The 12499-nt window shown below is 49.4% G+C and overlaps 1 protein-coding gene and 2 long non-coding RNA genes across 4 annotated transcripts in view; 2 read left to right on the forward strand and 1 right to left on the reverse strand.

Moving 5' to 3' along the window:
- Positions 1-213: 213 nt before the first annotated feature.
- ptprbl (protein tyrosine phosphatase receptor type B, like) lies at positions 214-11932 on the forward strand. Its single transcript, XM_052506504.1, has 7 exons — positions 214-217; positions 314-571; positions 1697-1960; positions 6187-6456; positions 7386-7649; positions 10857-11132; positions 11625-11932. Exons 1-7 carry the CDS (start codon positions 214-216, stop codon positions 11921-11923), a joined length of 1635 nt encoding a protein of 544 aa, XP_052362464.1. The 3' UTR covers positions 11924-11932.
- LOC127922639 (uncharacterized) lies at positions 676-1280 on the reverse strand. The gene is made up of 3 exons (XR_008111811.1): positions 1221-1280; positions 1001-1038; positions 676-753 (listed from the first exon to the last, which is right to left on the reverse strand). It is a non-coding gene; the product is annotated as an uncharacterized LOC127922639 (long non-coding RNA).
- Positions 11933-12047: 115 nt separating the features above from the next.
- LOC127922638 (uncharacterized) overlaps positions 12048-12499 on the forward strand; it is an 812-nt gene continuing 360 nt past the window's right edge. Inside the window, exons 1-2 of one of the 2 annotated variants that reach the window (XR_008111809.1) lie at positions 12048-12111; positions 12254-12394. This is a non-coding gene — a long non-coding RNA (uncharacterized LOC127922638). Of the gene's footprint in view, positions 12112-12166; positions 12207-12253; positions 12395-12499 lie in introns of those variants that run through there. The other variant, XR_008111810.1, reaches the window with a different exon arrangement.

The raw sequence follows: 12499 nt of genomic DNA on the forward strand, positions 1-12499 counted from the left end.
GAGTCTGTGTCTGTTGCTACTGCAGTGTTGGTAGAAGTAAAATGCTGTGCTGCTGAGTTTTCTGTGTGGCCAAGTCCACAGAAAACCAATATACAACTTATTTGGGAGAATTTGTAGGTGTGATATCTAGAATTCGGCGCATGAGAATTGTACCTACGATCACATTCAGTAACATTTTGGCAGTGCAAAGTTAACCTTAAACTAGTGGGCATCATGGGTCAGATTCCACTCAGCCAACCAAACCATTGAGCCCTTTAGTGTTCTGTGAATAGTTGAAATGTTTAAATAAAGTTGTATTTGACTGTCTCCGTAGTCCCCTCTGCGGTGCGGAGCCTGGCCCTGGGTGACAGTGGTACAGGTGATCTGGTGGTCACATGGTCTCCAGCGCTGGGGGACGTTGATCACTACGAGGTTCAGATCCTCTTCAACGACACACGGGTTTACCCGCCCGTAACCCTGGGCAACGAGGCCCGTGACCACCGCCTGGCCTCGCTCACCCGCCTGTACAAGATGGTGGTGTCCACCTTCAGTGGACCCAACCAGAGACCTCAGTTCATCGAGGGCAGGACAGGTCAGTAGGGGAACAGAGTGGGCAACTGCTTGGTTTTCCAAATAACCTCACATTGTGTTTCATAGCATTTCAGTCACAGGTAATTCAGGTAAAACAACAGAATAACCTTTTGTTATCACTTCATTCCGTAGAACATCATCTAACCTTTTGTTATCACTTCATTCCGTAGAACATCATCTAACCTTTTATTATCACTTCATTCCGTAGAACATCATCTAACCTTTTGTTATCACATTCATTAGAACAACATCTAACCTTTTGTTATCACTTCAGTCCGTAGAACATCATCTAACCTTTTGTTATCACTTCATTCCATAGAACATCATCTAGATTACACTTCATTCTAGAACATCCTTTTGTTATCACTTCATTCCGTAGAACATCATCTAACCTTTTATTATCACTTCATTCCGTAGAACATCATCTAACCTTTTGTTATCACTTCATTCCGTAGAACATCATCTAACCTTTTGTTATCACTTCATTCCGTAGACATCATAACCTTTTGTTATCACTTCATCTAGAACATCATCTAACCTTTTGTTATCACTTCATTCCGTAGAACATCATCTAACCTTGTTATCACTTCATTCCGTAGAACATCATCTAACCTTTTGTTATCACTTCATTCCATAGAACATCATCTAACCTTTTGTTATCACTTCATTCCGTAGAACATCATCTAACCTTTTGTTATCACTTCATTCCGTCATCTAACCTTTGTTATCACTTCATTCCGTAGAACATCATCTAACCTTTTGTTATCACTTCATTCCGTAGAACATCATCAAACCTTTTGTTATCACTTCATTCCGTAGAACATTATCTAACCTTTTTGTTATCACTTCATTCCGTAGAACATCATCTAACCTTTTGTTATCACTTCATTCCGTAGAACATCATCTAACCTTTTGTTATCACTTCATTCCGTAGAACATCATCTAACCTTTGTTATCACTTCATTCCGTAGAACATCATTTAAAGATTTTAAAATAAAAAAACATTGTTTTTTTTGGCCAGTCTTCAACTTATTTTTTTATAAGTGATCCACATTGTGACCCATCTCCATTCTCCTCCCCCCTCCCTTCACTCCTGTCTCTCTGCCTTCCCTCTCGACCCCCCCAGTCCCCAGCCAGGTGAGGAACCTCCATGCCCGGCCAGGGGAGCAGGCTGCCAGCCTGAGGGTGTCCTGGACCCCTGGTGATGGAGACGTGGACATGTACACCGTGTCCCTATCCCAGGGATCACACCTTCTGGAGACCAGACCTGTCCCCAAACACGTCACTGAGCTGGACTTTCAGGGTCTGGTACCAGGACAGCTGTACGGGGTCGAGGTTCAGTCCCTGAGTGGAATACTGGTCAATAATTCAACAACTACTGGACGAACAGGTGAGAAGAAGGGAAGGGAATAGCAGAGGGAATAGGAGAGGAAATAGGAGAGGAAATAGGAGAGGGAGGGGAATAGCAGAGGGAATAGGATAGGAAATAGGAGAGGAAATAGGAGAGGGAGGGGAATAGCAGAGGGAATAGGAGAGGAAATAGGAGAGGGAGGGGAATAGCAGAGGGAATGGGAGGAGAATAGGAGAGGGAATGGGAGGAGAATAGGAGAGGGAATGTGAGGAGTATAGGAGGGGGAATGGGAGGAGAATAGGAGAGGGAATGGGAGGAGAATAGGAGAGGGAATGGGAGGAGAATAGGAGGGGGAATGGGAGGAGAATAGGAGGGGAATGGGAGGAGAATAGGAGTGGGAGGGAGGAGAGGCAGGGAGGGAGGAGAGGCAGGGAGGGAGGAGAGGCAGGGAGGGAGGAGAGGCAGGGAGGGAGGAGAGGCAGGGAGGGAGGGAGGGAGGGAGGGAGGAGAGGCAGGGAGGGAGGAGAGGCAGGGAGGGAGGAGAGGCAGGGAGGGAGGGGAGGCAGGGAGGGAGGAGGCAGGGAGGGAGGAGAGGCAGGGAGGGAGGGAGGCAGGGAGGGAGGAGAGGCAGGGAGGGAGGAGAGGAGGGAGGGAGAGGCAGGGGAGGGAGGAGAGGCAGGGGAGGGAGGGAGGAGGAGGCAGGGAGGGAGGGAGGCAGGGGAGGGAGGAGAGGCAGGGAGGGGAGAGGAGGGAGGAGAGGCAGGGAGGGAGGAGAGGCAGGGGGGAGGAGGAGAGGCAGGGAGGGGGAGGAGAGGCAGGGGGAGGGAGGGGGGAGGAGAGGCAGGGAGGGGGAGGGAGGAGAGGCAGGGGGAGGGAGGAGAGGCAGGGAGGGAGGAGAGGCAGGGAGGGAGGAGAGGCAGGGAGGGAGGAGGAGGCAGGGAGGGAGGGAGGAGGAGGGGGGAGGGAGGCAGGGAGGCAGGGAGGGAGGAGAGGCAGGGGAGGGAGGGAGGCAGGGAGGGAGGGAGGCAGGGAGGGAGGAGAGGCAGGGAGGGAGGAGAGGCAGGGAGGGAGGAGAGGCAGGGAGGGAGGAGAGGCAGGGAGGGAGGGGAGGCAGGGAGGGAGGGGAGGCAGGGAGGGAGGAGGAGGAGGGGGAGGGAGGGGGGAGGCAGGGAGGGAGGAGAGGCAGGGAGGGAGGAGAGGAGGGGAGGAGAGGGAGGGGGAGGGAGGGAGGAGGGGAGGCAGGGAGGGGAGGAGAGGGAGGGAGGGAGGAGAGGGAGGGAGGGAGGAGAGGCAGGGGGGGAGGGGAGGGAGGAGAGGCAGGGAGGGAGGAGAGGCAGGGAGGGAGGAGAGGCAGGGAGGGAGGAGAGGCAGGGAGGGAGGAGAGGCAGGGAGGGAGGGGACAGTTTAGTCCCTGAGTGAAACACTGGTCAATAACAGCAGTGCTACTGGATGAACAGGTGAATGCTCAGAATATACCTGTATGATAACACATCGTTTGGACTGGAGCCATTAAGACACACAGGGCTTTTCTTGAATTATAGCGGAACAACAGTTGTCATTATCATCAACAGTTGTCATTATCATCAACAGTTGTCATTATCATCAACAGTTGTCATTATCATCAACAGTCGTCATTATCATCAACAGTTGTCATTATCATCAACAGTTGTCATTGTCATTTGTCGTCTTCATGGAAAAGTCTAACTCTAAAATCATTGGAAACTGATTCTCTTCATAACAAGTTCAGAGATCATGAATACTGCAATATAACCCTCCCAGCTATGGGGGATGTTTAACCTCTCCTGGATCTGTCCAATCCCCTCCCAGCCATGGGGATGTTTAACCTCTCCCTGGATCTGTCCAATCCCCCTCCCAGCCATGGGTGATGTCTAACCTCTCCCTGGATCTGTCCAATCCCCTCCCAGCCATGGGTGATGTCTAACCTCTCCCTGGATCTGTCCAATCCCCTCCCAGCCATGGGTGATGTCTAACCTCTCCTGGATCTGTCCAAACCCTCCCAGCCATGGGTGATGTCTAACCTCTCCCTGGATCTGTCCAATCCCCCTCCCAGCCATGGGTGATGTCTACCCTCTCCCTGGATCTGTCCAATCCCCTCCCAGCCATGGGTGATGTCTAACCTCTCCCTGGATCTGTCCAATCCCCTCCCAGCCATGGGTGATGTCTACCCTCTCCCTGGATCTGTCCAATCCCCTCCCAGCCATGGGTGATGTCTAACCTCTCCCTGGATCTGTCCAATCCCCTTCCAGCCATGGGGATGTCTAACCTCTCCCTGGATCTGTCCAATCCCCTCCCAGCCATGGGGGATGTCTAACCTCTCCCTGGATCTGTCCAATCCCCTCCCAGCTATGGGGGATGTCTAACCTCTCCCAGGATCTGTCCAATCCCCTCCCAGCCATGGGTGATGTCTAACCTCTCCCTGGATCTGTCCAATCCCCTCCCAGCCATGGGTGATGTCTAACCTCTCCCTGGATCTGTCCAATCCCCTCCCAGCCATGGGTGATGTCTAACCTCTCCCTGGATCTGTCCAATCCCCTTCCAGCCATGGGGATGTCTAACCTCTCCCTGGATCTGTCCAATCTCCTTCCAGCCATGGGGATGTCTAACCTCTCCCTGGATCTGTCCAATCCCCTCCCAGCCATGGGTGATGTCTAACCTCTCCCAGGATCTGTCCAATCCCCTCCCAGCCATGGGGGATGTCTAACCTCTCCCTGGATCTGTCCAATCCTCCCAGCCATGGGTGATGTCTAACCTCTCCCTGGATCTGTCCAATCCCCTCCCAGCCATGGGTGATGTCTAACCTCTCCTGGATCTGTCCAATCCCCTTCCAGCCATGGGGATGTCTAACCTCTCCCTGGATCTGTCCAATCCTCCCAGCCATGGGTGATGTCTAACCTCTCCCTGGATCTGTCCAATCCCCTCCCAGCTATGGGAATGTCTACCCTCTCCCTGGATCTGTCCAATCCCCTCCCAGCCATGGGGATGTCTAACCTCTCCCTGGATCTGTCCAATCCCCTCCCAGCCATGGGGGATGTCTAAACTCTCCCTGGATCTGTCCAATTCCCTTCCCAGCCATGGGTGATGTCTAACCTCTCCCAGGATCTGTCCAATCCCCTCCCAGCTATGGGAATGTCTAACCTCTCCCAGGATCTGTCCAATCCCCTCCCAGCCATGGGGGATGTCTAACCTCTCCCTGGATCTGTCCAATCCCCTCCCAGCCATGGGTGATGTCTAACCTCTCCCTGGATCTGTCCAATCCCCTCCCAGCCATGGGTGATGTCTAACCTCTCCCTGGATCTGTCCAATCCCCTCCCAGCTATGGGGGATGTCTAACCTCTCCCTGGATCTGTCCAATCCCCTCCCAGCCATGGGTGATGTCTAACCTCTCCCTGGATCTGTCCAATCCCCTCCCAGCTATGGGAATGTCTAACCTCTCCCAGGATCTGTCCAATCCCCTCCCAGCCATGGGGGATGTCTAACCTCTCCCTGGATCTGTCCAATCCCCTCCCAGCCATGGGTGATGTCTAACCTCTCCCTGGATCTGTCCAATCCCCTCCCAGCCATGGGTGATGTCTAACCTCTCCCTGGATCTGTCCAATCCCCTCCCAGCCATGGGTGATGTCTAACCTCTCCCTGGATCTGTCCAATCCCCTCCCAGCCATGGGTGATGTCTAAACTCTCCCTGGATCTGTCCAATCCCCTCCCAGCCATGGGTGATGTCTAAACTCTCCCTGTGTCTGGTCAGTCTCCTCCCAGCCATGGGTGATGTCTAAACTCTCCCTGTGTCTGGTCAGTCTCCTCCCAGCCATGGGGGATGTCTAACCTCTCCCTGGATCTGTCCAATCCCCTCCCAGCCATGGGTGATGTCTAACCTCTCACTGGATCTGTCCAATCCCCTCCCAGCCATGGGGGATGTCTAAACTCTCCCTGTATCTGTTCAGTCTCCTCCCAGAGTGAGAGCGCTCCAGGCAGACAGTGACCACACCAGCCACAGTCTAACTGTCTACTGTCTGATCTCCTTAACATAACATCTCTCTCTCTCTCTCCCTCACTCTCTCTCTCTCTGTCTCTGTTTCTGTCTGTCTCTGTCTGTCTCTCTGTCTGTCTTTCTCTCTGTCTGTCTATCTGTCTGTCTCCTTCTCTCTGTCTGTCTCTCTGTCTCTCTCTCTCTCTTCTCTCTCTCTCTCTCTCCTCTCTCTATCTCTCTCTCTTTCTCTCTCTTTCTCTCTCTCTCTCTCTCTCTCCAGTCCCCTCCACAGTGACAGCGCTCCAGGCAGACAGTGACCACACCACCCACAGTCTAACAGTGACCTGGGAGACTACAGTGGGAGTGTACGAGGGTTACAAGATCCAGCTCCTGGATGATGGACGTGACATAGTCTCTAATATTTCCATGCCCCAGGGCTCCACCAGGCACCTCTTCGACCAGCTCACCCCTGGGAAGTGGTACCGAGTTCGGGTCGTATCCGTCAGTGGAGGGATCTATGGCAAGGAGGCCGTGGCTGAGGGACAAACACGTAAGAAGCACCACTTTTCCTGTGTCAGAGACAGTCATTATCACTGTGTCAGAGACAGTCATTATCACTGTGTCAGAGACAGTCATTATCACTGTGTCAGAGACAGTCATTATCACTGTGTCAGAGACAGTCATTATCACTGTGTCAGAGACGGTCATTATCACTGTGTCAGAGACGGTCATTATCACTGTGTCAGAGACAGTCATTATCACTGTGTCAGAGACAGTCATTATCACTGTGTCAGAGACAGTCATTATCACTGTGTCAGAGACAGTCATTATCACTGTGTCAGAGACGGTCATTATCACTGTGTCAGAGACGGTCATTATCACTGTGTCAGAGACGGTCATTATCACTGTGTCAGAGACAGTCATTATCACTGTGTCAGAGTGAGTCATTATCACTGTATCAGGGACAGTCATTATCACTGTGTCAGAGACGGTCATTATCACTGTGTCAGAGACAGTCATTATCACTGTGTCATAGTGAGTCATTATCACTGTATCAGGGACAGTCATTATCACTGTGTCAGAAACAGTCATTATCACTGTGTCAGAGACAGTCATTATCACTGTGTCAGAGACATTCATAATCACTGTATCAGGTAATAGCTGAAATAGAAATAAAAGTATCTCTCTCTCTCTCTCTCTCTCTCTCTCTCTCTCTCTCTCTCTCTCTCTCTCTCTCCTCTCTCTCTCTCTCTCTCTCCTCTCTCTCTCTCTCTCTCTCTCTCTCTCTCTCTCTCTCTCTCTCTCTCTCTCTCCCTCTCTCTGCCCTCTCCCTCTCTCTCTCCCTCTCTTTCTCTCTCCTTACCTCCCTCCTCCCCTCTCTGTCTCTCTCTCCCTCTCCTCCCCTCTCTCTCTCTCCCTCTCTCTCTCTCCCTCCTTACCTCCCTCCTCCCCTCTCTCCCTCCTCTTTCCCTCCCTCAGGTCCAGCTGCAGTCAACGGTCTGACGGTGATGACTGCCAACACCAGCGGTCTGAGTTTCATCTGGCGCCCGTCCGAGGGCTACGTGGACGGATACGACCTGTTCCTGTATAACGTTGACGAGACGTTGCGTGGCCGTCAGACCGTGGAGGCCGGAACCCAGAAGTGCTCCTTCTCTGGTCTGGTCCCAGGGACGCTGTACAAGATGGAGGTGGTGAGCAGGAGCAGAGGCATGAGCAGTGACTCATCTATCCTAGCACGGACAGGTGAGACGGACACACACTGAAATCATGACACACCTGGGTCAAATATTTGAAGTGTGCTTTGTAGTCCAAAAACCGTCCCAAACTCCAAGCTAAATCAAGCACACCTCAAATTCTGTTTGCGTTGACGTGTATTTCACCCTGGAGTAGTGTATGAATATTATATTATATATTATAATTTTTTTTATGGGCCAAGGATTTCTCAACATATATTGTGCCTAACAAGCCAAATGTCTGCTACAACTTTAGATGAACTTACAAGTCATTCTAAAAACCAGAAGGGTCAGACAGGGTAACAGCCCACAGCAAGTGGTGCGTCTGTATGTCAATGACAATCTTTTCTTTCACAGTGCCGCTGTCATTATTACAATCTAAATGCAAATGATTGTAACGCCTTGGGGCTTTTCCCACTGAGACAGTGGTTTATGTTAATGTGTCTCTGGTGTTATTGTTATTTCCATCAGGACTGTGACACAAAAAAAGACTTGGTGTCGAGCAGAATCAAAAACCTCTGCATCATTTTGATAGTTGCTTTGTGAGAAGGTGTTAAAGTCAGTCTTATCCCGAAGCCACTCCTGCGTTTTCTTGGCTGTGTGCTTAGGGTCGTTGTCCTGTTGGAAGGTGAACCTTCGCCGCAGTCTGTCCTGAGCGTTCTGGAGCAGGTTTTCATCAAGGATCTCTCTGTACTTTGCTCCATTCATCTTTCCCTTGATCCTGACTAGTCTCCTGCCACTGAAAAACATCCCCACAGCATTTTTAAATTTTACCTTTATTTAACCAGGCAAGTCAGTTAAGAACACATTCTTATTTTCAATGACGGCCTGGGAACATTGGGTTAACTGCCTGTTCAGGGGCAGAACGACAGATTTGTGCTATGCTGCCACCACTATGCTTCACTGTACGGATGGTTCCAGGTTTCCTCCAGACATGATGCTGCCACCACCATGCTTCACCGTAGGGATGGTTCCAGGTTTCCTCCAGACATGATGCTGCCACCACCATGCTTCACCGTAGGGATGGTTACAGGTTTCCTCCAGACATGATGCTGCCACCGCATGGCATTCAGGGGAAAGAGTTCAATCTTGGTTTCATCAGCCTGAGAGTCTTGTTTCTCATGGTCTGAAAGTCTTTAGGTGCCTTTTGGCAAACTCCAAGCAGGCTGTCATGTGTATTTTACTGATGAGTGGCTTCCGTCTGGCCACTCTACCCTAAAGGCCTGATCAGTGGAGAGCTGCAAAGATGGTTGTTCTTCTGGAAGTTTCTCCTACCTCTACAGAGGAACTCTGGAGCTCTGTCAGAGTGACCTTCGGTTTCTTGGTCACCTCCACTTCCTGGACAATTTCTTCCACCTCATATGGCTTGGTTTTTGCTCTGACATGCACTGTCAACTGTGGGACCTTATAGAGACAGGTGTGTTCCTTTCCAAATCAAGTTGTAGAAACATCTCAAGGATGATCGATGGGAACAAGATGCACCTGATCTCAATTTAGAGTCTCAAAGAAAAAGGGTCTGAATACTTACATAAATAAGGTATTTCAGATTTTAAAAAATATATACATTTGCTAAAATTTTTGAAAACCTGTTTTTGCTTTGTCATTATGGTGTATTGTGTGTAGATTGATGAGGATCATGTTTATTTAATCTATTTTAGAACGAGGCTGTAACGTAACAAAATGTGGAAAAACGGTCCAGGGGTCTGAATACTTTCCGAATGCGCTGTATGTACCAGATGAAAGGTACCAGCGGCCTGGCAATTAGACCCAAGAGAGAACAGGAGCCATGTCCCAGGGAGACACGGTCCTGCTGTACATAGAAACAGAAAAGTCTGAGTCTTTTTTTGGCTAAAACACGGGAGTAAATCGTCAGTGGAAACTCGCCACTAGTCTGTTGGTTGTATTTGTTCATTTCTTATTGCAGAGATGATGTGTGGTAGCTCTTTGTTGGGCCTGAGACTGTTATTAAAACTCTGATGTGAATGTTCCCATACTGCTCTGCAGAAGGGGCTCATTTATCAATGTAATGTGTTGATGGATGTAAAGCAGTTTATGGTCTTTGAGGTGGGAGACAGTCTGGGGAAATCACTGCCTTAATGTTACATTCCCTTTTTGTTTTGTCAACAATGTGAATGTCAAAATGACTTTTCTCCCCATGGGATTTTATATGTGAATGACTGTGACTTTTACACAGCCTCTTGTCTGACCTCTGACCTCACTTCTTATCATTTTTACTTCATCTCGACAACCCAGAAGTAAAAACTCACGTAATTTGTTCAGATGCCATTTGTGTCACGTAGTCGACCCAGGAGAGATTAGAACATCATTGGTCTGGCAGATATTTGAGTGATTAAACATGATGAAGAACTTCTCTGATCAGACGAATGTTAGATGTCCAGGTGGATATCTACACGCCAGATACACAACCCTGTTCAGAATCTCTGCCTTTCCTCTTGATAATACAACAGAGCATGAACTAACTCTATCACCCTGCTCTCTCTCTTCTCCCCCAAAACCCTGTTCTCTCTCTTCTCCCCCAAACCCCTGTTCTCTCTCTTCTCCCCCAAAGCCCTGTTCTCTCTCCTCTCCCCCAAAACCCTGTTCTCTCTCTTCTCCCCCAAAACCCTGTTCTCTCTCTTCTCCCCCAAACCCCTGTTCTCTCTCTTCTCCCCAAAACCCTGTTCTCTCTCTTCTCTCCCCCAAAACCCTGTTCTCTCTGTTCTTCTCCCCCAAAACCCTGTTCTCTCTCTTCTCCCCCAAACCCCTCCCCCCAAAACCCCGTTCTCTCTCAAACCCCTGTTCTTCTTCCCCCAAAACCCTGTTCTCTCTCTTCTCCCCCAAAACCCTGTTTCTCTCTCTTCTCCCCAAACCCCTGTTCTCTCCCCCAAACCCCTGTTATCCTCTCCCCCAAAACCCTGTTCTCTCTCTTCTCCCCAAAACCCTGTTCTCTCTCTTCTCCCCCAACCCTGTTTTCTCTCTTCTCCCCCAACCCTGTTTTCTCTCTTCAAACCCCCCAACCCCAAAACCCTGTTTTTCTTCTCCCCCAAACTCTTCTTCCCCCAACCCCTTTTCTCTCTCTTCTTCCCCAACCCCCTTTTCTCTCTCTCCTCTCCCAACCCCCCTTTCTCTCTCCTCTCCCCATCCCCCCAAACATCCATTCTTCTCTCTTCCATCCCTCACCCCCAAATAACCCTCTCTACCCTCTTCTCCCCCCCAGTCCCAGCCCCAGTGCGCTCTCTCCACGTCCAGGGTGGTAAGCGTACTGACCGTCTCTCCATCAGCTGGCTGCCTGGGGCAGGGGAGTGGAGTGGGTACCAAGTGGTCCTGTACGGTGGCCTGGAGGGCTCAACCACTACCCTGGCCGCCCAGGAGCTGGGCATGGAGCAGAGAGAACACCTGTTCCAGGGACTGGTACCTGGCCGTGTGTACCGGGCTGAGGTGGTCACACACAGTGGAGAGCTGACTAATGCTGTGTCTGCAAAGGGAAGGACGGGTCAGTACACAACCCTCTCTCTGTCTCTGTCTGAAACTCATATTCATTTACAATGATCCAATGATGCCAGGGATGATAGTTATTATAAAATGCATCCATTCTACCTAACAACTATATTGACTAGTACTACCTTAGTTAGAGAATACTCTGCACTCTGTATCCAGAGTTCAAATGACAGAGAAAATTAACACAGAATAAGTTCAACTTATTCAAAATATTGCTGCTTGCAGTAAAGCCTGTTTCTGTCTGTGTTTTGTGTTGCTTGTAGTAAAGCCTGTTTCTGTCTGTGTTTTGTGTTGCTTGTAGTAAAGCCTGTTTCTGTCTGTGTTTTGTGTTGCTTGTAGTAAAGCCTGTTTCTGTCTGTGTTTTGTGTTGCTTGCAGTAAAGCCTGTTTCTGTCTGTGTTTTGTGTTGCTTGCAGTAAAGCCTGTTTCTGTCTGTGTTTTGTGTTGCTTGCAGTAAAGCCTGTTTCTGTCTGTGTTTTCCCCCTCAGCCCCAGAGCCTCCCTCCATGGTATCCTTCAGGGACATCAGTGGCAACAGCTCTGTAGAACTGACCTGGGATGGTCCCGCCTCCGGTGACTACGACACCTTTGACCTCCAATGGGCTCCCAGAGATTCCCTGTCAATCACAGCGCCTCAGCCAACCAGCCGCATCCTGGATGGGATGTTCCCGGGACGACTGTACAACTTCACCATCCGCACTGTCAGTGGGGGAGGAGTCAAGGGCGGGCCTATCGCCAACAGCCAGCCAATCCAGAGGAGCCTCAGAACAAGTAGGTGGAGCCTATGAGAGAGGGATATTTTATTTACTGTTGGGGTTTAAACTGTGTTATTCATGGTTAGAGTTATAGTATTTATGTTGGGGCCATTTTAAAGTCTGTGCATACATTCTTATGGGTTCACTGGTTAGAGTTATAGTATTTATGTTGGGGTTTAAACTGTGTTATTCATGGTTAGAGTTATAGTATTTATGTTGGGGTTTAAACTGTGTTATTCATGGTTAGAGTTATAGTATTTATGTTGAGGATTTAAACTGTGTTATTCATGGTTAGAGTTATAGTATTTATGTTGGGGTTTAAACTGTGTTATTCATGGTTAGAGTTATAGTATTTATGTTGAGGTTTAAACTGTGTTATTCATGGTTAGAGTTATAGTATTTATGTTGGGGTTTAAACTGTGTTATTCATGGTTAGAGTTATAGTATTTATGTTGGGGTTTAAACTGTGTTATTCATGGTTAGAGTTATAGTATTTATGTTGGGGTTTAAACTGTGTTATTCATGGTTAGAGTTATAGTATTTATGTTGAGGTTTAAACTGTGTTATTCATGGTTAGAGTTATAGTATTTATGTTGGGGTTTAAACTGT

The sequence above is a fragment of the Oncorhynchus keta genome, unplaced genomic scaffold, assembly GCF_023373465.1.
Source record: "Oncorhynchus keta strain PuntledgeMale-10-30-2019 unplaced genomic scaffold, Oket_V2 Un_contig_26509_pilon_pilon, whole genome shotgun sequence".
NCBI lineage: Eukaryota > Metazoa > Chordata > Actinopteri > Salmoniformes > Salmonidae > Oncorhynchus > Oncorhynchus keta.